Source organism: Diplotaxodon limnothrissa, linkage group LG12, assembly GCF_057381915.1.
Source record: "Diplotaxodon limnothrissa isolate DT_005_m linkage group LG12, D_limnothrissa_male_GT1.1, whole genome shotgun sequence".
Lineage (NCBI taxonomy): Eukaryota > Metazoa > Chordata > Actinopteri > Cichliformes > Cichlidae > Diplotaxodon > Diplotaxodon limnothrissa.
This window is the reverse complement of record NC_140607.1, coordinates 39907303-39931573: the sequence shown is the minus strand read 5'-3', so window position 1 is coordinate 39931573 and position 24271 is coordinate 39907303. Positions and strand designations below refer to the sequence as shown.

The window sequence follows — 24271 nt, the reverse complement described above, 5'->3', positions numbered from 1 at the left end:
CACCATCCACACACTGGTGATGGCAGCTACGTTGTAGCCACAGCCACCCTGGGGCGCACTGACAGAGGCGAGGCTGCCGGACACTGGCGCCACCGGGCCCTCTGACCACCACCAGTAGGCAACGGGTGAAGTGTCTTGCCCAAGGACACAACGACCGAGACTGTCCGAGCCGGGGCTCAAACCGGCAACCTTCCGATTACAAGACGAACCGCTAGCTCTTCAGCCACGATCGCCCCAGCACATATTTAACATATATTTTTCGTCTTTTAGCTTTTTGTTGTTTATTAGCATGTTTTCTTCTAGGATTTGTTTTCAGTGTTTTAGCATGTCTTGTAGATTATTACTATTTTAAATAGAATAGAACAGAATAATCCTTTAACTGTCCCACAAGGGGAAATTTGGTTGTAACAGCAGCAAGAAAAACACATATACAAACAAACAAACAGAACACAGGACACAGAACAGAAACATACACAATTTTTTTTTTTACATATATAGCATTTTTGAATCTCCTAGTCATTTAGTATTTTGGTCATCTTTTATCTTTTTTTTTACATTTCTTTAGAGTATTTTAATTATTTAAGTATTTTCTGTACATTTGTAATCTTTTGGCATTTTACAGTAGTATTAATATTTCTTGTGCTTTGGTTCTTTTTTAACATTACTTTGTGGTACTTTATTGATTTTTGTAGTCTTTAACTATTTTCTGTAGTTTTCAAATACATCTGTACTATTTCAGCATGTGTTGTGTATAAACGTGTCTTTTTACTCTTCTAGCGTATTGTTTTAGCAGCTCTTTGTAGTGTTAGCATATCGGTTCCCTCTGAACTTCTGGAAACTTTGTTTGGTGCACAAATCAAACAGAAACAGCAGATCTGATTATCAAGAAGCTTTATTGTTGTTATCAGAGTGAGTATAATCATCATCGTCATCATCATCATCATCATCATCAGTCCTGTTGCTATGGGCCTGTGTGCTGGACTGCAGGAGGCTGTTAGCATGCAGCAGAGCCGAGCAGACAGACAGGTAGTCAGACAGACGGGGCAGAGAGGTAGACAGGTGGACAGGTAGTGAGGTAGGGGAACACACAGGTAGACGGACGAGAGGACAGACAGACAGACGGGTGGGGGGACAGGTAGCTATTGTGTTATTTACATAAAGGTAGGCAGATGCATTAGAAAGCTTATTGGCTGTCTTCCAGAGGCTCCACCCCTCGCTCATCTGTGTCAGCCAATGCCCTGTGAGGAGGGGCGGGCTCCGCAGGCTGGGGGGAAGGGTGTGAGGAGGATGAGGAGGAAGAGGAGGAGGAGGATAGGGAGAGGGGGAGGTCTGGCGGTTGTTCAGTCTGTAGCCTCCCGTCCCCCTCCGCCTCACCTCCCATCATTCCCTCCTCCACTTGCCCCCCGCTGGCCCCTCCTCCTCCACGGGACCCAGCAAACTGCAGGTGAGGCAGGAGGGTGGCTGGGGCCTCCTTCTCCCTCTCCCCTGCTGCCTCCCTCTCGCGCCGCTCAGCATACAGCGGGGCCTCCAGGCCGAGGTAGGATGCGCTGAGCTGCCGCAGGTCCAGCTCAAAGGGGCTTCCACTGGACTGTGCCACCGACTCTGCCCCCTGACTCCCACCTCCTCCACCTGCTCCTCCTTTCTTACCCTTACGGGGGTGGGAGGTTGCAGAGGTGGGGAGGCCCTCGGGGAGGAGAGACTGGATCTTTGGGAGCCAACGTTTGCGGACTCTGCGGGCGTTGGTGCACATGTCGGCTGCAATGACGTTCATCTCGCTCTCCTTAAAGTTAGGAGCAAAGTTCTGACAGTACACTGAGGAGGAGGGAGGGGGGGGGGAGAATCTCAATACTTTTTAAAATACAATAAAAGGCAGAAATCATGACTCACAGTGTGTGTGTGTGTGTGTGAGTGTCCATGTGTTCCTGTCTAGCTATCTTTGTGAGGACCGAAATCTGCATTCTACTATACTTGTGAGAACCAACAGTCAGAGAACACAAACATCGAGGACACACACCGGTCCTCCCAAATTTAAAGGCATTTTTGAAGCTCAAACTGTGGTTTTAGTGTCAGGGTTACAATTAGGTTATGTTTAGGTTTAGGGTAACAGTTAGGGTTAGGCATTCATTTTTAATGGTTAGGGTAAGGGGCTAGGGAAACCATTATGTCAATGAAGGTCCTCACTAAGATAGCTGAACCGGCGCGTCTGTGTGTGTCTTACGTTTGACAGTGTTTAACACTCGGTTGTCCAGGGGCTTCCGGCTCGGATCATTGGTGGAGGAGCGGATCCCTGTCCCGCAGCTATTGGCCAGCGTGTTTCTATGGAAACCATAACAACCCAATCAGCACCTATACCAGCTGTAGGTTCCCCTCCCCCTCCCACTCCGAGACGTGTGACTGAGCTGTTATGTAAAGCAGCTGCTGCCGACTGTCAGAAGCTTCTGGAAGATCTCATACAGCCCCGGGCCACATGGTGTCTGATGATGTCACAGCGTCTGGGTCGATAAGCGTTTTAGAGGCACATAAATATGACTGATTGATAAACGTGAGTTTCTGACCATCAGGTTTCACATCGACACACATCAGGACAAATCCAGACATTCATCCACGCGTGACACACGGGTCATCCATCAGTTCACATGGTCATTAACGACGTCGGCGTAAAAACGCCTTTCAAAGGCATTTGTATGTCAATGAAACATCAGCAGGTGCGCTCTAACATTACTGTGGGCCTCAGGGCTCATGGGGGGGAAGTTCTTAAACATCGAACATAATTACAGGTGACTCCCAAAGGTTTGTCAGGACGTCAAATGTCCCACCAGGGGAGAGAACACTAGATCATATTTACTCCAACATCAAGCATGCATATAGAGCCATGCCCCTCCCCCACCTCGGCCAGTCGGACCACCTCTCTCTCCTGCTCTCCCCAGCCTACGCCCCCCCCCCCCCAGACACAGTGCCAGGCCCTGGACTGGACCATATGTCTGTGAAGGTTCTCAGTCATCCAGGTCATCGTAGTCAAAGGAGCTTGCAAAGAAAAGCGTCTGGACTTCTTTAAGTTGCTTGAAGACGTTTCACCTCTCATCCGAGAAGCTTCTTCAGTTCTAAGGTCAAATGGTGGAGAGTCCCAGATATAAACCTAGTGGGAGTTTCCCCCCACAGAGGGACAAAAGGACCCCCTGATGATCCTCTAATTGCCTGAGCCAAGGTGTGAAACTGGGCGTGGGTCCCAATCAGCCAGAGTTTCGGGTGTGTTCATTGTGAAACCTGGCCCCACCTTATCATGCGAATTCCTGAGGTCAGATGGCCCAGGATGTGAGTGGGCGTTAAGGCGTCTGGGGAGGGAACTCAAAACTGGATTATACAATCCAAAAACCCTGGATGACCAGCGAGGTCCGATCACTCCTCAAAAACTGTGACGCCGCCTTCAGGTCAGGTGACAGAGCTCTGTACATGGCTGCTCGAGCTGACCTGAAAAGGGGAATCAAAAAAGCTAAGACAGACCATAAAGGAAGCTGCAAGTCCCAGCTGTCCAGCACCAACACACGGGAGGTGTGGCACAAGACATCATCAACCACAGAGGATGTGAAAGCAGAAAACCTGAGTGTGCAGCTGGCAGAGGAAGTAAACAGCTTCTTCGCCCGCTATGAAACACCACAACAGCAGCGCTCATCTGCCTCAGCCCTGCTCCCATCCTCATCCTCACCTTCCTGCACCGCTCCACTCACTGTAACAGAGCACGATGTCAGACGTGTGCTCCTAGCAGTGAACCCCAGGAAGGCGATCGGTCCAGGCGGAGTACCTGGGAAGGTGCTAAGAGCGTGTGGCCACCAGCTCACCCTCATCTTCACCAGACTCTTCAACCTCTCACTGGATCAAGCAGCCATCCCATCCTGTCTAAAATCAGCCACAATCATCCCAGTGCCGAAGAAGTCTCCCATCACCAGCCTGAACGATTACCGCCCTGTGGCCCTCACGCTGGTGATCATGTAATGCTTTGAGAGACTAGTCCTTCAGCACATCCAGGACTACCTCCCCCCAGAATCTGACCCCCACCAGTTTGCATACTGCACGAACAGATCCACAGAAGACGCCATCGCCATCGCCCTCCATGCTGTGCTGAGTCACCTGGAACAGCGGCAGAGCTACATCCGACTGCTCTTTGTGGACTACAGCTCAGCCTTCATCCAGCCTTCATCCTCATCATCAAACTGGTCACTCTTGGCCTCCCTCCCCCCACATGTGCCTGGATAAAGGACTTTCTCACAAACCGGCCCCAGACTGTGAGGCTCCACCCCCATCTCTCCTCCACTCGCACACTGAGCACCGGCTCCCCACAGGGCTGTGTGCTGAGCCCCCTCCTGTATTCTCTCTACACCCACGACTGCAGTTCGACCCACAACAACAATCTCATCATCAAGTTTGCTGATGACACCACGGACTCATCTCAAAGGGAGACGAGGCAGCCTACAGAGAGGAAGTCCTGAAGCTGGCAGCATGGTGTTCAGAAAACAACCTGACACTGAACATGATTTTATTTTATATGCTGGAATATGCACAACATGGGTTTAAATTAGGGGTGGGCAATAGAAACGATATACGATAGAAACGATATAAATTTGGCCAACGATAGAGATTTTGACTATACCGCTCTATCGCGATAGCGCATGTTGGTGATGTCATCAAGCTGCGCCTGTTTTGGTCGAAAGCATTGCAGCGGCTACAACCATTATCATCTGCAAATTATGCCGACAGTCACAGCAAAGAGATGAAGCACTTTTGAAATATGGGGAAAGCCAAAAACTGCGCTTCCTCCACTTCTGTAACATTGATTCATTAATGTTGAATTCTCTCACAGCTGCTCTGTTCCCATGTTGTTGCAGTATATTAATAACTAACCTCGTATTGTGGATGAATAATCTCAGTTGTTCTCCTGACTGAAGTTTGGCCCGTGTACAGCATCCTGCTATGCGATTGCATTTGTCCCTGACCACCAGAATCCCTCACGTTAACTTTTATCGAGTGGAAAAAAGTTCACCCTCCAGCTTCACTGTGCTAATGTTATGCTAACATAGCTGTGTCGCTAGCAATCACGTAGCACAACATCATATACCAGGTAGTCCAACTTCAGTAACCCTACAAACGCCACTGCTGTTTAGTTTTCTGTCTTCATTTATGTTGGAAGTGGTAGCAGAGCTGTACGTTTGAATTAGTTTCAAAAATCTCTCAGTCAGAACATGGTATGAAATGTTTAGGTGGAAACTAGCGAGCTAACTTCCTGCTAACTTCTAACTCCGTTAAATTTAATAAATTCTGTTTTCATGGATGTTAAAATTAATTGTTACACCTGGTAAAGCAGCAACGCTGATGATTTAATTAAAGATGAAAGAATTCAGACAGTTTTTAACTCTCAGTGTTCGTTTGACTTTGGGACCTGAAGAGGACGGAGTTTTGGACCCAGATTACTACGTGAAGCTCCTCACTACGGCAGCGTAATGCTCTGACATCCATCAAACAGTGCTGCTTACCAAAGTTGTACTAAAACATTTTTAACAGATTTCTGCCCAAATCGGTTAGAGGTCAGTAAGCACAACCAGAATTCATACATAAGGCACACTCTCTATTTTTAAGAAAATTAAAGGATTTTAAGTCCTTATAGTGTGGAAAATGCGTTATACAGAAGAAAAGAATATATCGTGATATATATCGTTACTGCATGTGCTTCAAGTTATATCGCGATCAGAGATGGGCAGTAACGCGTTACTGTAATCTGATTACTTTTTTCAAGTAACGAGTAAAGTAAGGGATTACTATCGCAAAAGCGGTAATTAGATTACCGTTACTTTCCCGTAGGAACGCTGCGTTACTGCGTTACTAAAACCGTGATTTTTTGCGAGAATGTCTCACGACAGTGACGTAAGCGAGTGCGACGTTCGTGACGACAGCTGTGTGCAGATCAACAATGGATCATATATCGAGTGCAGAGAGAGTATGAGCGTGCAGCGTTTAAAGCGTGGAAGTACTGACCTTACTTTGAGTTTGATTCCATAAAAAGTGACAAAAACATTAGTGTCCGCTGTGCGTGGGAAGAAAACTTCTTTTTACAGCGAAAAAACCCCTAAACTTCCAACAAGCACTGAGTAGCTACGACGTAATGGGAAATTCACAGAGAAACTCGCGGATTCTTCCACTGACCGCGGCACACCTGCACCAGGGTAAACCTCCGCCTGCCCCACTCCTGCTTTACAGGTGAAAATAGAGCAACAGGACCGCTGAGTCTTTGACTTTATTTTCTGCTGTGTTTTACTTGCATCTATTTGAAAGACTGAGTGTAAACACACAAAATATTTTATTTTATGTGCTGGAATGTGCAGAAAAAAGGTTTAAATGTTAAATTTCTTCCAGTCAGAGAATGTTGCAGATAATTAAATTTTTGCTTGATGCATAAAGTTAAAAGATTAAAACTAATAAAACAAGTTTTAAAAAGAGACTTTTCCATTTGATTACATTTTGTATGATGGATTATGTAGAAAAAGTAGAATTGGGCTGAAAGATCTATCGCTTTATCACCTCTTCAGGTTGTAAATCGTGTTTTTAAAAAGTAACTAAGTAATTAATTACTTTTGAAAATAAGTAATCAGTAAAATAATGGGATTACTTTTTCGGGGAAGTAATCAGTAATTAGTTACTGATTACTTTTTTCAAGTAACTTGACCAACACTGATCGCGATATGAATTTTAGGCCATATCGCCCAGCCCAAGTTTAAATGTTAAACACATTTCTTCCAGTCAGAGACTGTTGCATAGAATTTGATTTTTGCTTGATGCATAAAGTAAAACATCAGGAAATCCCCGCGTAGCATCAGCTCATCAATGATTTCATAAACACTTCTGTCCATCTGTGCTGAGGAAACACCAGCAACTCATGAAACTCAAAGTAATCTCATGTTTGTAGCAATACTTTTAAAACTTTCATCAGATATGTAAGGTACCTAAAAACAGAAAAAAATAAATGTTTGATTCTTTAAACTTTAACAGGAAAATCAAATACCTGGATTCAACAAACTTACCTTTAGTTCCTAATCCTGGTTTAGTTAAACCAGCCACACGGCACCACAACCTTTATGTTTTCTGTAAACTAAGCTGCTGCATCCATGTGACTCACCCAGGTAAGAGCTCACCTGTCAAAGAAGGTTGCTAGCAGCCTCCTGAGCAGCACCTTATGTTTGACTCCAGCACACAGGTGACAGTTCATCAGCTGACCTCGGGTCATGAACACACCTGAACCTGAACACACAAACACAGAGGGGAGCGTGTGTCACATGACGCTGGGTTACAGGTGTCTGAGATACAGTTGGACAGGTGTTCTGTTGTCCTACCTGCCACCAGCTCCACCTTCTCTCCTGGGTCTCCCTCGGTGTAGAGTGACGGGTGGCACCGATACCCAATCTGACTGATCAGACTGGCGGGAAGTGCCATGTTGTCCCGACCAACCAGCACGCAGGGCCGACGCTCATTAGCCAATGGGAGGGGGAGCATCTCCATCTTCTCTTGGACTGAACCAATGAGAAACAGGGAGGGGAGCGAGTGTCAGGAATCCCAGGAAGTAAAATGACCAAAACTCACCTGTTTGAGTTAATATGTGACATCAGTGGGGCCTGTATGAGCTGAAGGTTAACAAGTCCTGTTGGGGAGTCAATGAAGTGACATTAAAAACATAGAAAACGAGCAAAAAGGCAGAGAACCCACAGGATGACGTTTACATCGTCACCATGGTAATCGTCCTGTTAGGACAAAAGGACCCAAAACCTTAACCCCCTCTAACGTCTTACTTCATAGTGTAATCTTCACATATTCACACACACATCATCCTTACAGTGTCAGTGACTGTGTGATGGCTGAAATCAGTCCACACACTCACCTCATTAGTCTGGTTTGCAGGTAAACATGTATTTCAGTCATATTATTCATTCATTTCTAAACTTAAACCTAACAGTGATATTATAAAGTGCACATATTAGCACTGTGTGGGGTTTCTAAATATATTCTTTTATGTTAATTATGTTTTTGTTTCTTTGAGTTACCTGGTTTGGGGAGGTGTTTCCTGTCTGGGTAAACGGTGTGACCAGCGGGACCACCCATGTGCTTGTCAGCAACACGACTGTTTTAGGTTTAATGCTGTTTTGTGTCTAGTTAGTATTGGTGTTTGTTCTGTTTCCCCTGTTGTGTGTAAACGGTTTGGCCAAACCCCGTAAAGGTTACCCTGCTGTGTGTTTGTGTTTAGGTCAGTTTGTGAGTTAAGTTGTGTCTCCTTTGTTTGGGTAGTTACGTTTCTGTACGTCGCTTTTTGAGTAGAGTTATATTTAGCTGACCTCTTTTACGGGCCCATTAATTCTATTTTGAACTTTGTCTTTTTAAACTTTTTAGAGGATAAAATAAGAAAAATCCCACTTTGGAGACATTTCTCCTGTGTCCTGTGTGTCTTCGCTGCTCGGCCCCTCACTCACTTTGTCTTTAAGGATTTGCTAGCTTAGCTTAGCTTGTAGCTGACTCGCTAGCATGGCCTCTTCACCCGTTCCTCCTGCACTTTGTTCAGTTACTCCTCAGCCTCCTTTAGCCATAATGATACTTGTAATAAATGCAGCCTGTCTGGAGCTCTGGAGGCCAGGATCACTGAATTGGAGACTCCGGCATCCTTGAAACACCCGTAGCTAGCCAGGCCCCTGTAGCCGGTGCAGAAGGTAGCGTAGGCCCTGCTAACTCAAGACAACAACTTATTTAGCATGTGTCATTTCTCCTCAGCGTGGCTGGCTCAAATGCTTTTGTAGGGGGGGTTCTCTCTAATCACTTTGAAATGGTCAGTGACCAAAAATGAACTACAGACGTGCTTGAATCAGTTCAGGGCAGCAAACATATCCTTGGAAACAGGAGAACTGGGTAACCGGAGCCCCTGTTTACAGGATGCTATTTGAATAAAAAAGAAAATGTTTTGCATATCTTTCAAAGGAAGTGGCCGTGTGACTTCTGTTATCAATTACTGCCTTTTTGTTTTACATGAGGTATTAAACTGAACTCCAACGTTTTACTGCATCCATCCATTCTCTTCCTCTTATTTCTCTCAGGGTGGCGCAGGGCTGGAGCCTATCCCAGTCTGTCACCAACTCATAGGGGGTCATGTGATTGTTGGGGTTTCTCTGCATTATTATAGGCTGCTTACCTTACAATATAAAGCACCGTGAGGAGCTGTTCTTGTTATTTTGTGATGTATAATTGATATTGATTTGGGTGGTGGATAAATACTCACTGTAGGGGTTTCCGGGGTGTCCGTAGATGTGCTGATAGAGTCCGGGGTGTACAGCGTTGCTGTAGTAATCTTCCTCCAGCTCTTCCTCGGTGGGTGGGTGGGATGGGGGAGAGTCTGTGGGGAGACTGGATCCTCCTGGACTGGAGCGACCCCCGCCTGCCAGCAGGTAGGACTGCAGACCCGGAACCAGCCCTCCACCTGCACTCAGGTAACACAAAGCCGTGCTCCTGGAGGACTGGAGCTCTGCTGCAATGTCCACTCTGAGGAGAGAACCAGCAGGAGAAGAATGACATCACAAACCTTCATCAAGGTCCAAGCACTGGTCCCGGGTACACAGCTGAGGGTGGGATCCATTTATCTGGGATTCAAATCTCAGGGATCAGTCACAGGTACAAAGGTATATTTAATCCAGGTCGCCTCATACACAATATCAAACTTCATACGTAGAGTTAGTCAGGCAAAAACCTGACAATATAAAAGATGGATCTATCCACTTTGTGACCCTGCACCCTCATTGGTCATCGGCTCATCATTCACAAAGTAGACCCTCCCCCCTGTCATCTCCTGAATGAAGTGGGTGTGTTTGTGCCACACTGTCTCCCCCATTGCTTCCATTACAGTGAAGTGTTGGATCCACAGCTCAGTTCAGCAGCGCAGGAAGTCGTCCCATCCGAGGTGAGAGAGGCCTGGAGAGCACGTGTGGGAATTCTCCCTGAAGATTTCCTGCAGTCATCCATGCAGACGTTAAATAAGCGTGTGATACGAGATAAATACATCATGTATGACACACACATAAAGCATCATTTGTTCTTTCCGTCTGGTTACTGAACAGGTGGGCGGTCCTCCACCCTCTGCGTCTGGACTGGGCAGACATCTCTGACTCGGTTTGGAATAATCTTTCCAACACTGAGAAAACATTTCTGAGCCATTTCCTCACCTGGTCTCCTCTCCTCCTGTTCCTGCTGCTCCTCCGGCCTCCTCTGCAGGAGGCGTGTCAGCTCGCTCCTGTTTGATCCTGCTGACGGCGAGCAGCAGCTCCTCGGGGCTCAACGCCGGCTGGTCTGGACTCACTTCCTGCAGCTGGGGGGCGCCGTGCTGCTGCTGCTGCTGGGCCGTCTGAGTGTCAAAGCCCCCGAGCTCGTCTGCTGAGGTTGTCTGTAAACACAAACGTTTAAATACAGTTACAAAGAGAAGAAAAACACATAAACAGTCTCCTGTGGCAGCTGCAGTTCTCCTGATGTCCACTAGATGCTGCTGTCTCCCACTAACCTCTGTTTAGACCCACCTGTGAGTCACAGCAGAGCGGTGAGGAGGCAGAGGAAGCCTTCATCATCATCAGCTCCATACCGCGCTCCACAATGTTCTGGATCTGCAGGTACCCGGCGGTGTACATGAGCACCAGCTGCTCGCTGGCCGCCATGCTGAGGCGCCCCGTGTAGCAGAAGGACAGAATCTGCTGGAAACACATCGGCGTCACTGAGGACGGGAGCTCGAACACCGCCTGGGAGGAGGAGTCAGAGGAAGAGGAGGAGTCGGCCGCAGAGCTGAACAGGTCTCTGAAGTAGAGCGAGGAGGCAGCGAGGACAGCCCGGTGCGCCTTGAAGGCCTGACCCTGCACCAGGATGGAGACGTCGCAGTAGTGACCCAGCAGCCGCTGCTCGTTCAGGCTGCCCAACACGCTGCTGCCGAAGTCGGGGATCTCCACCTGTAGCAGCCCCTCCGACATGGTGGTGGCCGTCGGCTCGCTGAGGTCGCAACGGGAAGTGGACGGCGGTTTGATGACGGTCCTGATGAGCCAGAGCTGGGCTGACGGATGCAGACAGCGGGGCGTTTAGGTGTCGGGGATGCTGCAGAAAGTTCCTCCAAAAAGTCTGAGGTCCATAATGCTGGTGCAGAACAAACAGTGAGGTCAAAGGTCAGCAAGGAGGCGGGGGGTTCAGGTTGAGAAGGAGGTGGTCAATCATTAAGATGCAGATCAGCTCGGTCCAGAGAAACAGCTGAAATGTAGAAAGGGAGACAAAAGGAGGAGAGGTCAAACCCTCACGGCGTCTCACGTGCCCACAGAACAAACCGAGGACACGTTTAACCCACGCCTGCTCGCCAACAGGGCAACAGGAAAACCTCCAACCTGCTGCAGACAGCCGAACGTCTCCTGCGGCGCGCCTCTAGAGTCCAACAAACAAAAACACTGAGCGCGCTCAAACACAGGGCGTCAGAAACATCAGGTGCACCCATTCAAACCTGAGATAACTTTATTTAAACCCATTAAAGGATCGAACAGCCGTTTCATCGAGTCTGTTTAAAAAACACGTTGGAGATAAATATTCCTTTCAGTTTTGTTTTCATTGTAAGTCTGAGTGCAGAGAGAAAAAGTCGAACTGACCACAGGTTCTAGTCCAAGTTCATGAAGCTTTATTATCGCTCAGGTAAGATTTAGACCCAAAACGAGTGGTCAGACTTTTAAATAATGTTTGCAGAGAGGAGCCGAGGTGTCTGCTCGAAGAGTCTTTGACTTCAGTGTAAAGAACTTATCTTTTTATTTTGTATAGTAAATGTCAAAGTGTTCAATATTCAAATTAAATATGGCTAAAAATTGAGCTCTTCACCTTTACTAAGAAGGCGGAGCTTCAGTTTAGAGAAATTTGAGGATTTTGATTGGATGTTGCCGGTATCATCACTGACCACTCTGCTCCGTCACCCAGATGTGGTCACCTCTGGATTGAAAAAACAACATGGCGGTGGCTCAAATGCTGACGCTGAAGCTTGAAAATACAGTTTTTGTATTATGATGTCACTGTGGCGTCATCAGGTGATCAGAGAGTGACAAACGCCAAAGTGACATCATCTCAGAAAGCCACGCTATGGTTGGTTTCTGGGGAATTCAGTGTTTTTAGTTATGACTGATGATTCTTTGTCTCGCGACCTTTTCAATGAAGCTGCATTTAGTTATCATTTCAAAATAAGATGCACTTATGACGGCTGCCGAGTGACGAGGTTACTTCTTCGCTTTTACACAGTCGAAGATCTCGAAGCTGCCCCTCGCCAAGCTTCCGGAAGTTGATCAATCAGAAGAAAGTGAAGGTTTTTGCACACTTTCTGTTGAGTGGTTGGATCTCTAGGTCACGCTCAAAGCTGTTTGTCTGTGACGTGGAGGTGTGGGTAAATAAACAGGTGACGTGCAGACAGAGGTGTTTGCTGAGAGTCATGTGATCAGGAGGCAGCGTTCAGTCTGACGCATCAGTGTCTAACACACTGAGCTAAAGTCTCACAAACATGGAGGCTTTGTAAGGAAATGCATTCACGGGTGAGTCATCGAGCCGGGTCGGCCTGACGGACGAGGGGCATCGCGACCGCTTCGGCTGGCGTCTGTGGAAAGACAGTGAGTGTCTCACAAGAGGGTTCGGTCAGAAATATTTGAGGTGAGGCACCTCGGCACGCCGGGAGGAGGAGCCACAGCGCGAATGGTGTGCTGAGCGCGTCTCCATCACAGGGCCGTTGTTTCTGAACCAAACGATTCAGAGAGGATGACGTATCATTACTGACAAACGTGATCAGGTCATGTCAGTGGCAGCTGTGAAGCCACGGAGGGTTTTATTTTTCCTGTTTTGCCTTTAGTTTGGAAATTCTGGTTGTTTTAAAATCAGTCACTGTAGTGAACAGTGTAGCGATTTAAGGGTTTACCTTCAGTCAGCTTTGAGCACGAATCAGAAACGCTGCATTTACAGTAAAGTGATGCCAACGTGTGGGCAAAGCTACGGCAGGTGGGCTGAGAGAAGGGACGCGCTGTTTGAAAAGTTGCATCTTTGTTCAAACTTTATATGACTTTGCATCTACAGACGGGACGTCCTTTGGGATTACTTCCAAAATCACACTTCTGCTATTCTGAATGAATCTGAACTAATGAAACAGCTTTGCAGTTCAAGCATTTGTTACTCCCTGTTTTCTTCTCTTTTCTTGTTTGTTGCCTGAACTTGTCTCATATCTCTTCATTAGTTGGAAAACATTTAATTTGGAAATAAATTCAACAACAAAGCCATTAGACGAACGAGTCGGTGAAAAGGAAATCCTTGCTTCTCTGCTCTGATGGCCATGTATGAGCTGCCAGAGGTTGTATTTATTAACCATGAAGTACACTGGTCCCTCGCTATAACGCGGTTCGCCTTTTGCGGCCTCGCTGTTTACCAGATTTTTTTTGTGCAACTTTGCTTTTTATTTTTTATTTTGTTTTGTTTTTCTTACAGCGCATTGTGTTCTGCATCCTGATTGGCTGCAGACCACTGTCAATCTCCTCCATGCTGTGTCTCCTGTACAGTACAGCACGCGTTCAGCTTGTCAAATTTACATAAATCTTTGATCACTAGCAGTGTGACTCTGAATTGCTGTGCTGTATGTTTGTAAGTTTTCTCCCCAGCAAACACAACAATGTCGATGAAACATTTTGCACCGTCAGAGGCTCCTGTGGTAGCACCCAAAGGCAGAGGAAGATGCTAACCGTCGCACAGAAAGTTGGACTTCTGCTTAATGCTAAAGGAAGTTAGAAGTTACCGTATTTTTCGGACTATAAGGCACATTAAGCGAAACAAAACAGTCAAACTTTACTCAACTCATTCTTCTTGCTTCCTCTACTTCCGTACCATTGATCCATTGATGTTGAATTCTCTGACAGCTGCTCTACTCCCGTGTTCTGGACCTGAAAACAGGGTTTGATCTTCGGTTTCATTCTATAATACTCAACTTATTTTTCTACAAAGGTCTGAACTTTGTGTTTAAACAAGAGAGAAATGTGTGAAAGTGTGTAGTGAGGGGTTTTACAGCCTTAAAACATCTATAATCATTGTAAAACATAAAGCTGCTACTTCACCTATTGCGGGTTATTTTTAGAACGTAACTCCTGCAATAAACGAGGGACCGCTGTGACTCAAGCTGTCAGTAAGAAACTATATTTACATGGAAAGTGTTTCATTCAAACTGCAGCTGACTTTCAGCTGAAGGTGTTTTGTTCCGGTGTTCCACAGGGATCAGTACCAGATCCACTGTTGTTACATAAAGAATGGATGGTGTGTGTATATGCAGATGACACCCTGTATGAAACCTTTAAAATTGTACCGATTTTAACAAAAAGATGGGAACATTTGTTTAGTGCATGAATGAAATGTGCACAATCAGATGTGTTCAGCATCAGTTTCCTCACGTGTTTCCTTTGGTGTAATGTTTTAGGCTAAATGGTAAAAACACTCATTCGCTTCTGCCACTAACCAGACTTTGGTCAAGTCAGAGATCATTTAACGAACTTATTAATTTAAAGTTTGTTCTAAATTGTTTTTGTTTCTCAGCTTTCCAAAAACGTTGGGAATACAGAGAAACAATGTAACTTGTTACTCTGAAGTGTAGCTTTGAGACGTCACCTTGAGCCGACTGTTATTATGAACTGGCTCTATATCAACTGAATTGAAGATCCTGAATAGGGATGGGTATCGAAACCCGGTTCTTGTTGAGAACCGGTTCCCACTGTTTCAATTCCTTGGAAGTGTTTGCCATTTTTGCAAACGATTCCCTTATCGATTCCAGTCGCCCCGAATGACGTCACCACGTTGCGGAGCGTCATTTACCTGGCAGGAAACACGGCGCCTAAGCGGCTCAAACGCTCAAAAGTTTGGTTATACTTTATGAGAACCGATGACAACAGGGCAACTTGCAATACTTGCAAAGTAGATATTTCATTTAAGGGAGGAAACACTACGAATATGCAAAAGCATTTGCTCACAAAACACACGATGACCTTAAATGAATGTCGTGTTTTTAATTCCGCTCGCCTCGTGAATCTCAACCCAGCAGCAGCGGTAACGTTTGTACGTCCTCTCCCGTTAATGCGGCAGGTAAATAATCAGCTAACAGTGCATATTATGTTAGCACGATCTGCCTTATCTGCCATTACTGTGCATTTAGTGACCATGATGAGAGAGACAGAGTCTGGCTCAGATGCTGGCAGTTCTCGCTGCAGGCTACCGGTAGCGTCTCCTTTCAGGCCAGGATAGACGAACGTCACCGAGCAGAGACTAAGTTTGTGGTCAAAGGCTTGCACCCGTTTGCCACAGCAGATGATTTTCAGTAAGTGAATGTGTTTAATTGTAGGCAGGGACATTACTGGATATTCTTGTGTAATTGCTACAGAATAATTTATGGTATACTTTGTTATTGCTACAGAAGAATATTTATTTTATTATTTTACATTTACAATGTTTTCCCCGGGGACCCTGTGACACCCCATTGAAGAGCCGTAGGCTGGATCTCTTAAGATCTCACTGTTGGGTTTGTAAGGCCATGTTACTCCTAAATTTCTACCTTGTTCAAAGAGAAGATATAAAACAAAGCTCTAAGCTAATCGACCTTAGTGTTCTCCTTTTTTCAAAAGAATCGATAAAGAATCGAATCGTTAAACAGAATCGAAAATGGAATCGGAATCGTGAAAATCTCATCAATACCCATCCCTAATCCTGAAGCAGTGTTTGTCCTTTAGTGAGAGAAAAGCTGATGTTCTTTATGTTCCAGTTCAAAGTGTCTGCTGTCCTCCAGGCTAAACATGATGAAATGTAAAAGCATATGTGTTGTGTCTAATATCATCTCCACAGAAAGTTCCACGCTGCTGCAGAGATGTAAAGCTGAATGCGTGTCAGTGCTGGGACAGCCTCACAGTGACACCTTGTGTTTCGGAGGGTTTTATTTTCATGTGATAACACGATGACGTTTGCGTTCTTAAAGACAAGAAAGCTAAAGTCTGTGTCCAATGAGGGGCTTTCAAAGCTTCTCCTGCATGATTTTGCCTGAAAGACTAAACTCAGGGAGCAGAACTCTGAGTGCAGTTTTGACATAATCATCCATGAACTCACTATAAATAAATAATGGCCAGAGACATGGACCCAGACCCAGACCTGTGGTCCAGTATAGTCCAACATACTCAGCTAAAGTCCAGCAAACTCCACTACAGTTCAAACAGCCCAGCATAGTCTGCTCAAGTCCAACAGAGCCCTCTGCAGTGCTACAGTCCAGCAGATCCTTGTACAGCCCACTATGGTCCACTATAGTCATGTAGAATCCAGCACAGTCCACTGTAGTCCAGAACTGGTCCCTATGGTGCATGAGAGTCAACTACAGTCCAACCAAGTCCTTTACAGACCACTTCAGTTCAGTATAGTCTGCTAAAGTCCAGAAGAGTCCTCTGCAATCCATCGTCAAGGAAGTTCTCCTGTAGTCTATCAGAATCCCACACAGTCTGTTATAGTCCACTACATTTTAGGACAGTCTACCAAAGTCCAACAGAGTCCCCTACCGTCCAACCAAGTCCACCGCACCCCACTACAACCCAGCAGGGTCCAGTACAGTCCACTAATGTCCACTACAGTCATCTACAATCCAGCAGACTCCTCTATACTCTGCTAAAGTCAACCAAGTCCTCTGCAGACCACTACAGTTCAGAATATTGTGCTGAAGTCCAGCCAGGCACTCTACGGCTCACTACAACCCTGCAGGGTCCTCTATAGTCCTCTACAGTTCAGGACAGTCACCTGCAGTCCAGCAGAATCGTCCCCAGTGGACAGGAGCTCAGGACAGTCTGTTACCACCCAGCCGAGTCCTGCACAGTCCACTGTAGTCCGGCAGAGTTCGGGACAGTCTGCTACAGCTGATTCCAGGTGAGTGGTTCTCAGAGTTGAGCTCAGTGTTTTTGTTGTTTACGGAGCAGCAGACAGACAGACAGCTCAGAGTGAGGAACAGAGTTTGACAGCGCGACAGACAGACAGGTTAAACAGACAGTTTCAGAGTGCCGGGACAGACAGACAGCAGAGAGACAGCCAGTGGAGGACGGATGTCAGACAGTGAGACACCTCCTTACCTCCTCTCTGCTCCTCTTCCTCCTCTGCTTCTCCTCCATGCAGCAGGCAGGACGGCTGGCTGGGAGAGGTTTTCTTCTTCTCCTGCGCTCAGTCAACGCATCGTCTGGTGTGTCACAGGAGGGGGGGAGGGAGGAGGGGGAGGCAGAGACACAGCAGACAGCCGAGGAGGAGGAGGAGTCATCTGAGGACAGCGAGGGAGCTAATGCGGCTAACTGCCCTGCAGAGGACGAGAGAGAGAGGGGCGGGCGAGCATGCATTACATAGAACACACTGCAAGGTTGAACATTACTCATGAAAACTCGCTAAAAACACACATGTAGGCTGTCACACACACACACACACATCACTGCACATGTGTGTGTGTGTGTCAGTGTGTGTGTGCGTGTGTGTGTGTGTGTGTGGCATGACTTGGCCAAATGCACAGCGCTGCATTGCAGTGCTGAGGCTGAGTTGGCATGCCGAGTACATAGCGTGCATACTGCGACTGTGTGCCAGGCTGACACACACACGTTTATATCGCTGTCTCTGTGAGGACATCTGCTGTATGTACAGCCACCCACAGCCCCTGATCCTGACCCCCAAACAAAGTTTGAACAATCACACAGCCCTTTAAAGGAGCGTGACACACAGAGGCCAAAGGGTCCTCGCTCTGATGGTGAAACAGCCGTGCTTGGTCCTCACAGCAATAGTCACACCAGCACACACAAACACAAAGCAGCAGTTTTGCAGCCTCAGCTTCCATCAACACTTACAGTTTCTAACACGAGAGAGAGACAGCTACTGTAGAGAGACAGACAGGGCTGGTGTCTGTGTTTAATGGGTGGGTGGATGCTGAATGTGTGAGGGAGGGGGAGGAGGAAGAGGAGGGGGTGCTAAGGCTAAATAAGGATTCGTACAGTAGCTCTGTGTGTGTGCGTGTGTTTGTTCATGTCTTTCTGTGTTTATGTAGACATATCGTGGTTGAAATCTGCCCTGCTGAGGACTTTCCTGCACTGTGAGGACATTGTTTGGTCCTCAGCCCTACAAAGGGTCACCTTCAGACCTCTGTGGTCTCCAGCATTGGTCGAGGGTCTCATCTTTGTGCTGCAGTTCTTAGAAAAACTCCAACTGCTTGTTCTCAGTGTCTCCAGCTCTGTAACAGCTCTGCTCACAAGCAGCATGTCTTTAAAACCTCACTGTGTCCCGACACCAATGTGTCACTAGTAGGGCTGGGCCATATTATACTGTTCACGGTATTACCGGTGCAATGTTAGGCATCAATAAAAAAATGAAATATCGCGATAGAATATGGGTAAAATGCACATGCGCACGTGGCCGAAAAAGCATGGTGGTAACGGAGAATGAGAAGGGGGAAAGCGGATCGTTGAGTGAAACAGATGAACCAGAATTGGTTTGTAAAAATGCTGCAACTTCAGCGATGTGGAACTGGTTTGGTGTTTGTCCGTCAGATACACGACAAAGTACATTTTTTTGTACAAAATGCAAACGGGCCGTCGTTATTGCCGTATTTGTCGGACTAAGGTGCTCGTAAATCTGGGAGTAATCTGGGTCCTAAACTCCGTCTGCTTCAGGTCCCAAAGCCAAACGAACACTGCAGCATCACTGAGAGTTAAAAACTGTCTAAATTCTTTTATCTTTAATAAAACGATCAGCGTTGCTGCTTTACCAGGTGTAACAGTTAAGTTTAACATCCAGGCATCCATGAAAACAGAATTTATTACATTTAACGGCGTTAGAAGTTAGCAGGAAGCTAGCGGAAGTTAGCTCACTAGTTTCGCTAGTTACCTAAACATGATATAGCATGTTCTGACTGAGAGATTTCTGAAAAAATTAAAACGTACAGCTCTGCTATCACTTCCAACATAAATGAAGACAGGAAACTAAACAGCAGTGACGTTTGTAGGGTTACTGAAGTTGGGCTAGCTGTCCTGGTCGTTGTGTCCTTGGGCAAGACACTTTACCCTACTTGCCTACTGGTGTTGGCCAGAGGGGCCGATGGCGCGATATGGCAGCCTCGCTTCTGTCAGTCTGCCCCAGGGCAGCTGTGGCTACAACTGTAGCTGCCTCCACCAGTGTATGAATGTGAGAGTGAATGAATAGTGGCATTGTAAAGCGCTTTGGGTGCCTTGAAAAGCGCTATATAAATCCAATCCATTATTATTATTATATCATGTGCGTGGTGGCTAGCTACACAGCTATGTTAGCATAACATTAGCACAGTGAAGCTGAAGGATGAACGCTAACTTTTTTCCACTCAATAAAAGTTAACGTGAGGGTTCCTGATGGTTAGGGACAAATGCAATCACATGGCAGGATGCTGTAAACGGACCAAACTTCAGTCAGGAGAACAACTGAGATAATCCATCCACAATAAGAGGTTAGTCATTACAGTTTTTGCCCGTTGCTTGAACACATTTTGCAAAACTTCGCTCATTGTGCCAAAACTCTAAACACAAGTAAACATGACACAACACTGGGAAATATAAATATAAATATCTCTAAGCTTCCATTATCATCGAAAATTCTGGAAAAAGCAGTTGCAGATCAACTTACCACTTTTTTAGAAAAACATGAAATTTATGACAAATTTCAGTCAGGTTTCCGTAAAAGTCACTCAACAGAAACCGCATTACTTAAAGTCTCTAGTGACATTATGATGTCAGCTGACTCCGGAGCATCCTCAGTCATGGTTTTGTTGGACTTGACATCTGCCTTTGACACCATTGACCATACCATCCTGATTAACAGGCTCCGGGACAGTCCGGTCTGGCTTTGAAGTGGTTTCAGTCATACCTCTCCAACAGATCTTTTAGTGTTTTTGCGAATCGGTTTATGTCACATTCTAAAGATCTGACATTTGGGGTACCGCAGGGTTCAGTTCTGGGTCCTATTCTTTTTCTTTTGTACATGTTACCTCTTGGACTTATAATTAGGCAGTTCCCTGAGGTGTCTTATCACTTCTATGCTGATGATATTCAGCTCTATTGCTCTTTTAAGCCAATGGAAGTCCATAAACTGTCCTCTTTAATTAAATGTTTAGCTTCCATTGAACAGTGGCTTGGTGACAACTACTTACAGTTGAACTCTGAGAAGTCAGAAACATGATCACAAACTGATCAATATTGTAGGTATATTGAGTGTTTGTTTTAGTTTTGTGATTTTGAATGGTTTAATAAAACCGATATTTTATTGGGTAATATTTTAATTTGTTGTTGTTTGTGTTTTTCAGCTGTGCTGTCTCTGCTGTCCTTTTTTTCGTTCTTTTGATTGATTTGTAATTTTGTTTTGGTTAGTCCGTCCAGCCGTTAAGGCGGTTACTGATTGGAAGTGAGTTGTGTAAGGGCGGACTAACCTCCCTTTTTGTTATTTGTTTATTTGTTTGTGCCACTTCCCTTTATATCCCAGATTGCAGGTCATGCATAGCGCTGATTCCCAGCTGTACTGAAACCCGAGGTGTTTGCAGTGCGTGCCACGATTGCAGTGTCGCTAAACGGCGTGTGACGGTTTGCAGTGTTGTGTTATTTTTTGCACCGTTTGTGTGGTAAGTGTCATGTGCAGCTTGGATATCAGCAGGATGTGTTGTAAGTCCTGTCTGGAAATAACTGGGAATTTGAATGTTTAATTAATGTAATAAATAAATTATCAATTTATTTCCTTGTCCCTTTTACTCCTACCTTGTCCTCGGTTACACTCAGGATATTTCAGCCCATTTCCACTGGAAATGCCTTTTGGTTCAACTTTCAGCAAGGAATTTGCATTTGCACAGTTAAATTTTTATGTAGCTTTAATGTACATAAAAAACAGCTGCTTGTTTAAGTGAAAATAAATGCATGGGGTTTTTTTTGTGCTAGTAAAGTTGTGGAGTTGTATTTTGTCTCGCATCAATTAAATCGTCAGTTATATTGTCATCGCAAATTTTCAAATATATATCGTGATAAATATTTTTGGCCATATCGCCCTGCTCTAGTCAGTAGCACGAGCTGAGGATCGGGACTTTTTCAGAGCAGGCTAATGACTGACCTCGAGCTGTGGATGGACCATCTCAGCTGAAGTTTGCTCTGTGTTCAGCGTCGTCTTCCTGTCATGTGATGGTGTTGTCTTCGCCTTCCAAGACCTTTAAGAAGAACTTTGCTGAGAACAGTGTAACCCTCGTCCTCCAAAGAGCTGTGAATGTTTTAGTCTGATCACAGATCTGTAGCCACCAGGCAGCACATCGTTATCTGTCAGCTAGACAGATAACAGATCACGTGCTTTTATGTGATGTCGGCCCACCCTTTGCAGCTGTAACCTATTCGGCTGTTTTGGGAAGTCTTTCCACAGGTTTAGGAGTGTTTATGGGAACTTCTGATCAGGAACATATTTGTGAGGTCACACTGATGTTGGACGAACAGTCCTGCCCCACAGTCTCTGATTTACCCCAAAGGTGTTCTGTGGGGCTGAGGTCAGGACTCTGTGCAGGCCGGTCAAGTTTTTCCACACCAAACTGGCTCATCCATGTCTTTATGGACCTGCTTTGTGCACTGGTGTGCAGCTGAGTTAGAACAGGAAGCTCCATCCCCAAACTGGCCACACAAAGTTGGGAATATGAAACTGTCCAAAATGTCTTGAGCATGAAGAGTTCCCCCCTAACTGGAGCCCTCACACCATAACCCCCCCTCCACCAAACTTTACACTTGGGACAGTGCAGTCAGACAAGTGCCGTTGTCCTGGCAACAGCCAAACCCAAACTCCAGAAGGAGAAGTGTGATTCGTCACTCCAGAGAACACATCCTTTGTTACCAGCAGCCGGTTTGGACCGTCAGCTGGTCATCTACTGTTCTCATCACAAAGGGTCTCACTGTCAGTGGCTTCTATCTCCTCCTTTGGCCAGCTGACTCCTCAGGACTTGCCTGACCCTCTGCAGGTACTTGGTGGTTGCAGCTTTCCCAGCAGCCTCATCATAGTTCCCATTTGCCTGTGGGATTCCCAGGTACTTGTAGCTGTCCTCTATGTCTGCAATGTTGCCTCCTGGTAGTTCGATCCCCTACGTTCTGACTACCTTCCCTCTCTTTGTTATCATCCGACTACATTTCTCCAGTCCAAATGACATTCCGATGTCATTGCTGTATAGCCTGGTAGTGTGGATCAGTAAGTCAGCTTGATGTCATCCACGTACAGGAGGTGGCAGACACCTGTTCCACTCCTTAGTTGGGATCCATAGCCAGTCTTGTCAATTATCTCACTGAGGGGGTTCAGGCCTATGCAGAACAGCAGTGGGGACAGAGCATCTCCTTGGTAGATCCCGCACTTGATGGTGACTTGCGCTATGGGCTTGGAGTTGGCCTCTAGTGTTGTACGCCACATCCCCATTGAGTTCCTGATGAAGGCTCTCAGGGTCCTGTTGATCTTGTACAATTCTAGGCATTCCAGTATCCAGCTGTGGGGCATTGAGTCATAGGCCTTCTTGTAATCAATCCAGGCAGTGCACAGGTTGGTCAGTCTGGTCTTGCAGTCTCGGCTGACTGCTGCTAGTACTTCCCAGTTTAGTTTCATGTTATTTTGTATCGCTGTTATCTCTTGTCATCTTTTGTCAGCAATAAAGCTGTATTTTGAGTTCAGTCCTGTTTCCCCGTGAGTTTGCGTTTGGGTCCTATTTCCTGCCTGCCACACAGCCAGTCCATGACATGACAGGAGCTTCCAGGTGGTGCTGAGGCAGGTTATTGGTCGGTAGTTGGAGGGGACCGGTCCCTTCTGGGGGTCCTTGAGGATCAGGACTGTCCGGCCTTCGGTTAGCCATTCTGGGTGTCTCTCATCAACCAGCAGCTGGTTCATTTGTGCTGCCAGACTCTCGTGGTGTGCAATCAGCTTCTTCAGCCAGTAGGCGTGAACCATGTCGGGGCCTGGTGCTGTCCAGCTCTTCATATTGGAGAGTCTTTCTTGGATGTCTGCCACTGTGATGGTTACTGGACCCTGTTCAGGGAGGTTGCTGTGGTCTGCCCTCAGATCCACTAGCCACTGAGCATTGTTATTGTTCCGTCTGTAATGATAAGCAGCTGTTGCTGTGAGTTAACATAGTTTCATGCCATACCACAAGGTGGCACTATCTGTAAAGAACACGGGCATGAGCGCTAAGAGGTGAGGGGTGGTTGTTGTTTTTCCGGCTAACCAAGTATGGTTAATAAAGTATGTCGCAGATCACAAAAGGACTCTTTCTTCATAAATAAGGAGACAAACAAAACAGCGTCCTTCTCCCATATGCTCTTCCAGTACTGCTCAGCCTTGGTGGTGCTGTTCTCATATTGTTCCCTTGCCACTGAGAGTACACCTTGGCTGGTTCTGTGGAGAGCAGCTGGTTCATTGTCCTGCCTTTGATCTCTCTGGTGTACCTCTTCAAGCGGCTGGCCAAGGCTGTGAGTCTTTGCTTGGCAGTGTCCAAGGCCTCGGGTATGGACACCTTCTTCATCGCACCTTTCTGCAGATCTGCAGTCGGCTAACCTCCCTCTGTGCTACCTTGATCTTGGCCTCTAGTCTCCTTCTCCATGGTGGGTACTGCTCCTTGTAGCTGTTCATTTTGTAGCCCAGCATCTCACTGATGACTGCTGGCAGGTGTAGTTCAGCTGGTGTTGCAGCATTGGTTTCTACTTCATAGCAGGCTTGAGCCTTTGTGGTTCCCGGGTTATTCCTGAATATCCTAACCACTTTCCTCTGATCTGAGGGGGACAGTTTGGATGTTTTTCCCAGACTTCGGGAAAGGGTAACAGATCTGAATAACTTGAACTTGTGTACAATTGTTTAAGCTGATCTTGAATCTGCAGATATTTAGAAACCGTCATTGACTTCTTTGGACTTTCACTTTGATCAATCCAATAAGTGCATTTCAACAAATCCATTTTATGCTGCAGTCAGTCATTAGGAGAGACAGCGCATCATGTTCAAAGACATTTTTGAACCTTCAGAATTACTTATTAAAATTTAACTTGTTAAAGGTGGCTGTAAATTTTAGTCTGTGTGTATATTTAACACTGTGTGGAATAGAGAACAATCAAAAACACTCAGATTAGTTTATGTTTATCGGGTCAGGAGTTTGAATTAATTTGCCAGC

General features: G+C 46.1%; 1 protein-coding gene across 1 annotated transcript; it reads right to left on the bottom strand.

Annotated features, from left to right (window-relative positions):
- Positions 1–909: 909 nt before the first annotated feature.
- LOC146622134 (nucleus accumbens-associated protein 2-like) lies at positions 910–17253 on the bottom strand. Its single transcript, XM_085366961.1, has 8 exons — positions 17190–17253; positions 10587–11298; positions 10239–10456; positions 9302–9561; positions 7377–7553; positions 7179–7284; positions 2219–2316; positions 910–1812 (listed from the first exon to the last, which is right to left on the bottom strand). Exons 2-8 carry the CDS (start codon positions 11025–11027, stop codon positions 1184–1186), a joined length of 1929 nt encoding a protein of 642 aa, XP_085223087.1. The 5' UTR covers positions 11028–11298; positions 17190–17253; the 3' UTR covers positions 910–1183.
- Positions 17254–24271: the final 7018 nt, after the last annotated feature.

Bases quoted from the DNA above. Each gene is read 5' to 3' on its own strand.
- LOC146622134 (XM_085366961.1), bottom strand. From the start codon at position 11,027: ATGTCGGAGGGGCTGCTACAGGTGGAGATCCCCGACTTCGGCAGCAGC. The intron at 7,285-7,376 runs GTAGGACAACAG...TTGTGTGTTCAG, and splicing joins GAAGGTGGAGCTGGTGGCAG to GTTCAGGTGTGTTCATGACC. The intron at 2,317-7,178 runs GTGAGCTCTTAC...TGGTTTCCATAG, and splicing joins CTAGCAACCTTCTTTGACAG to AAACACGCTGGCCAATAGCT.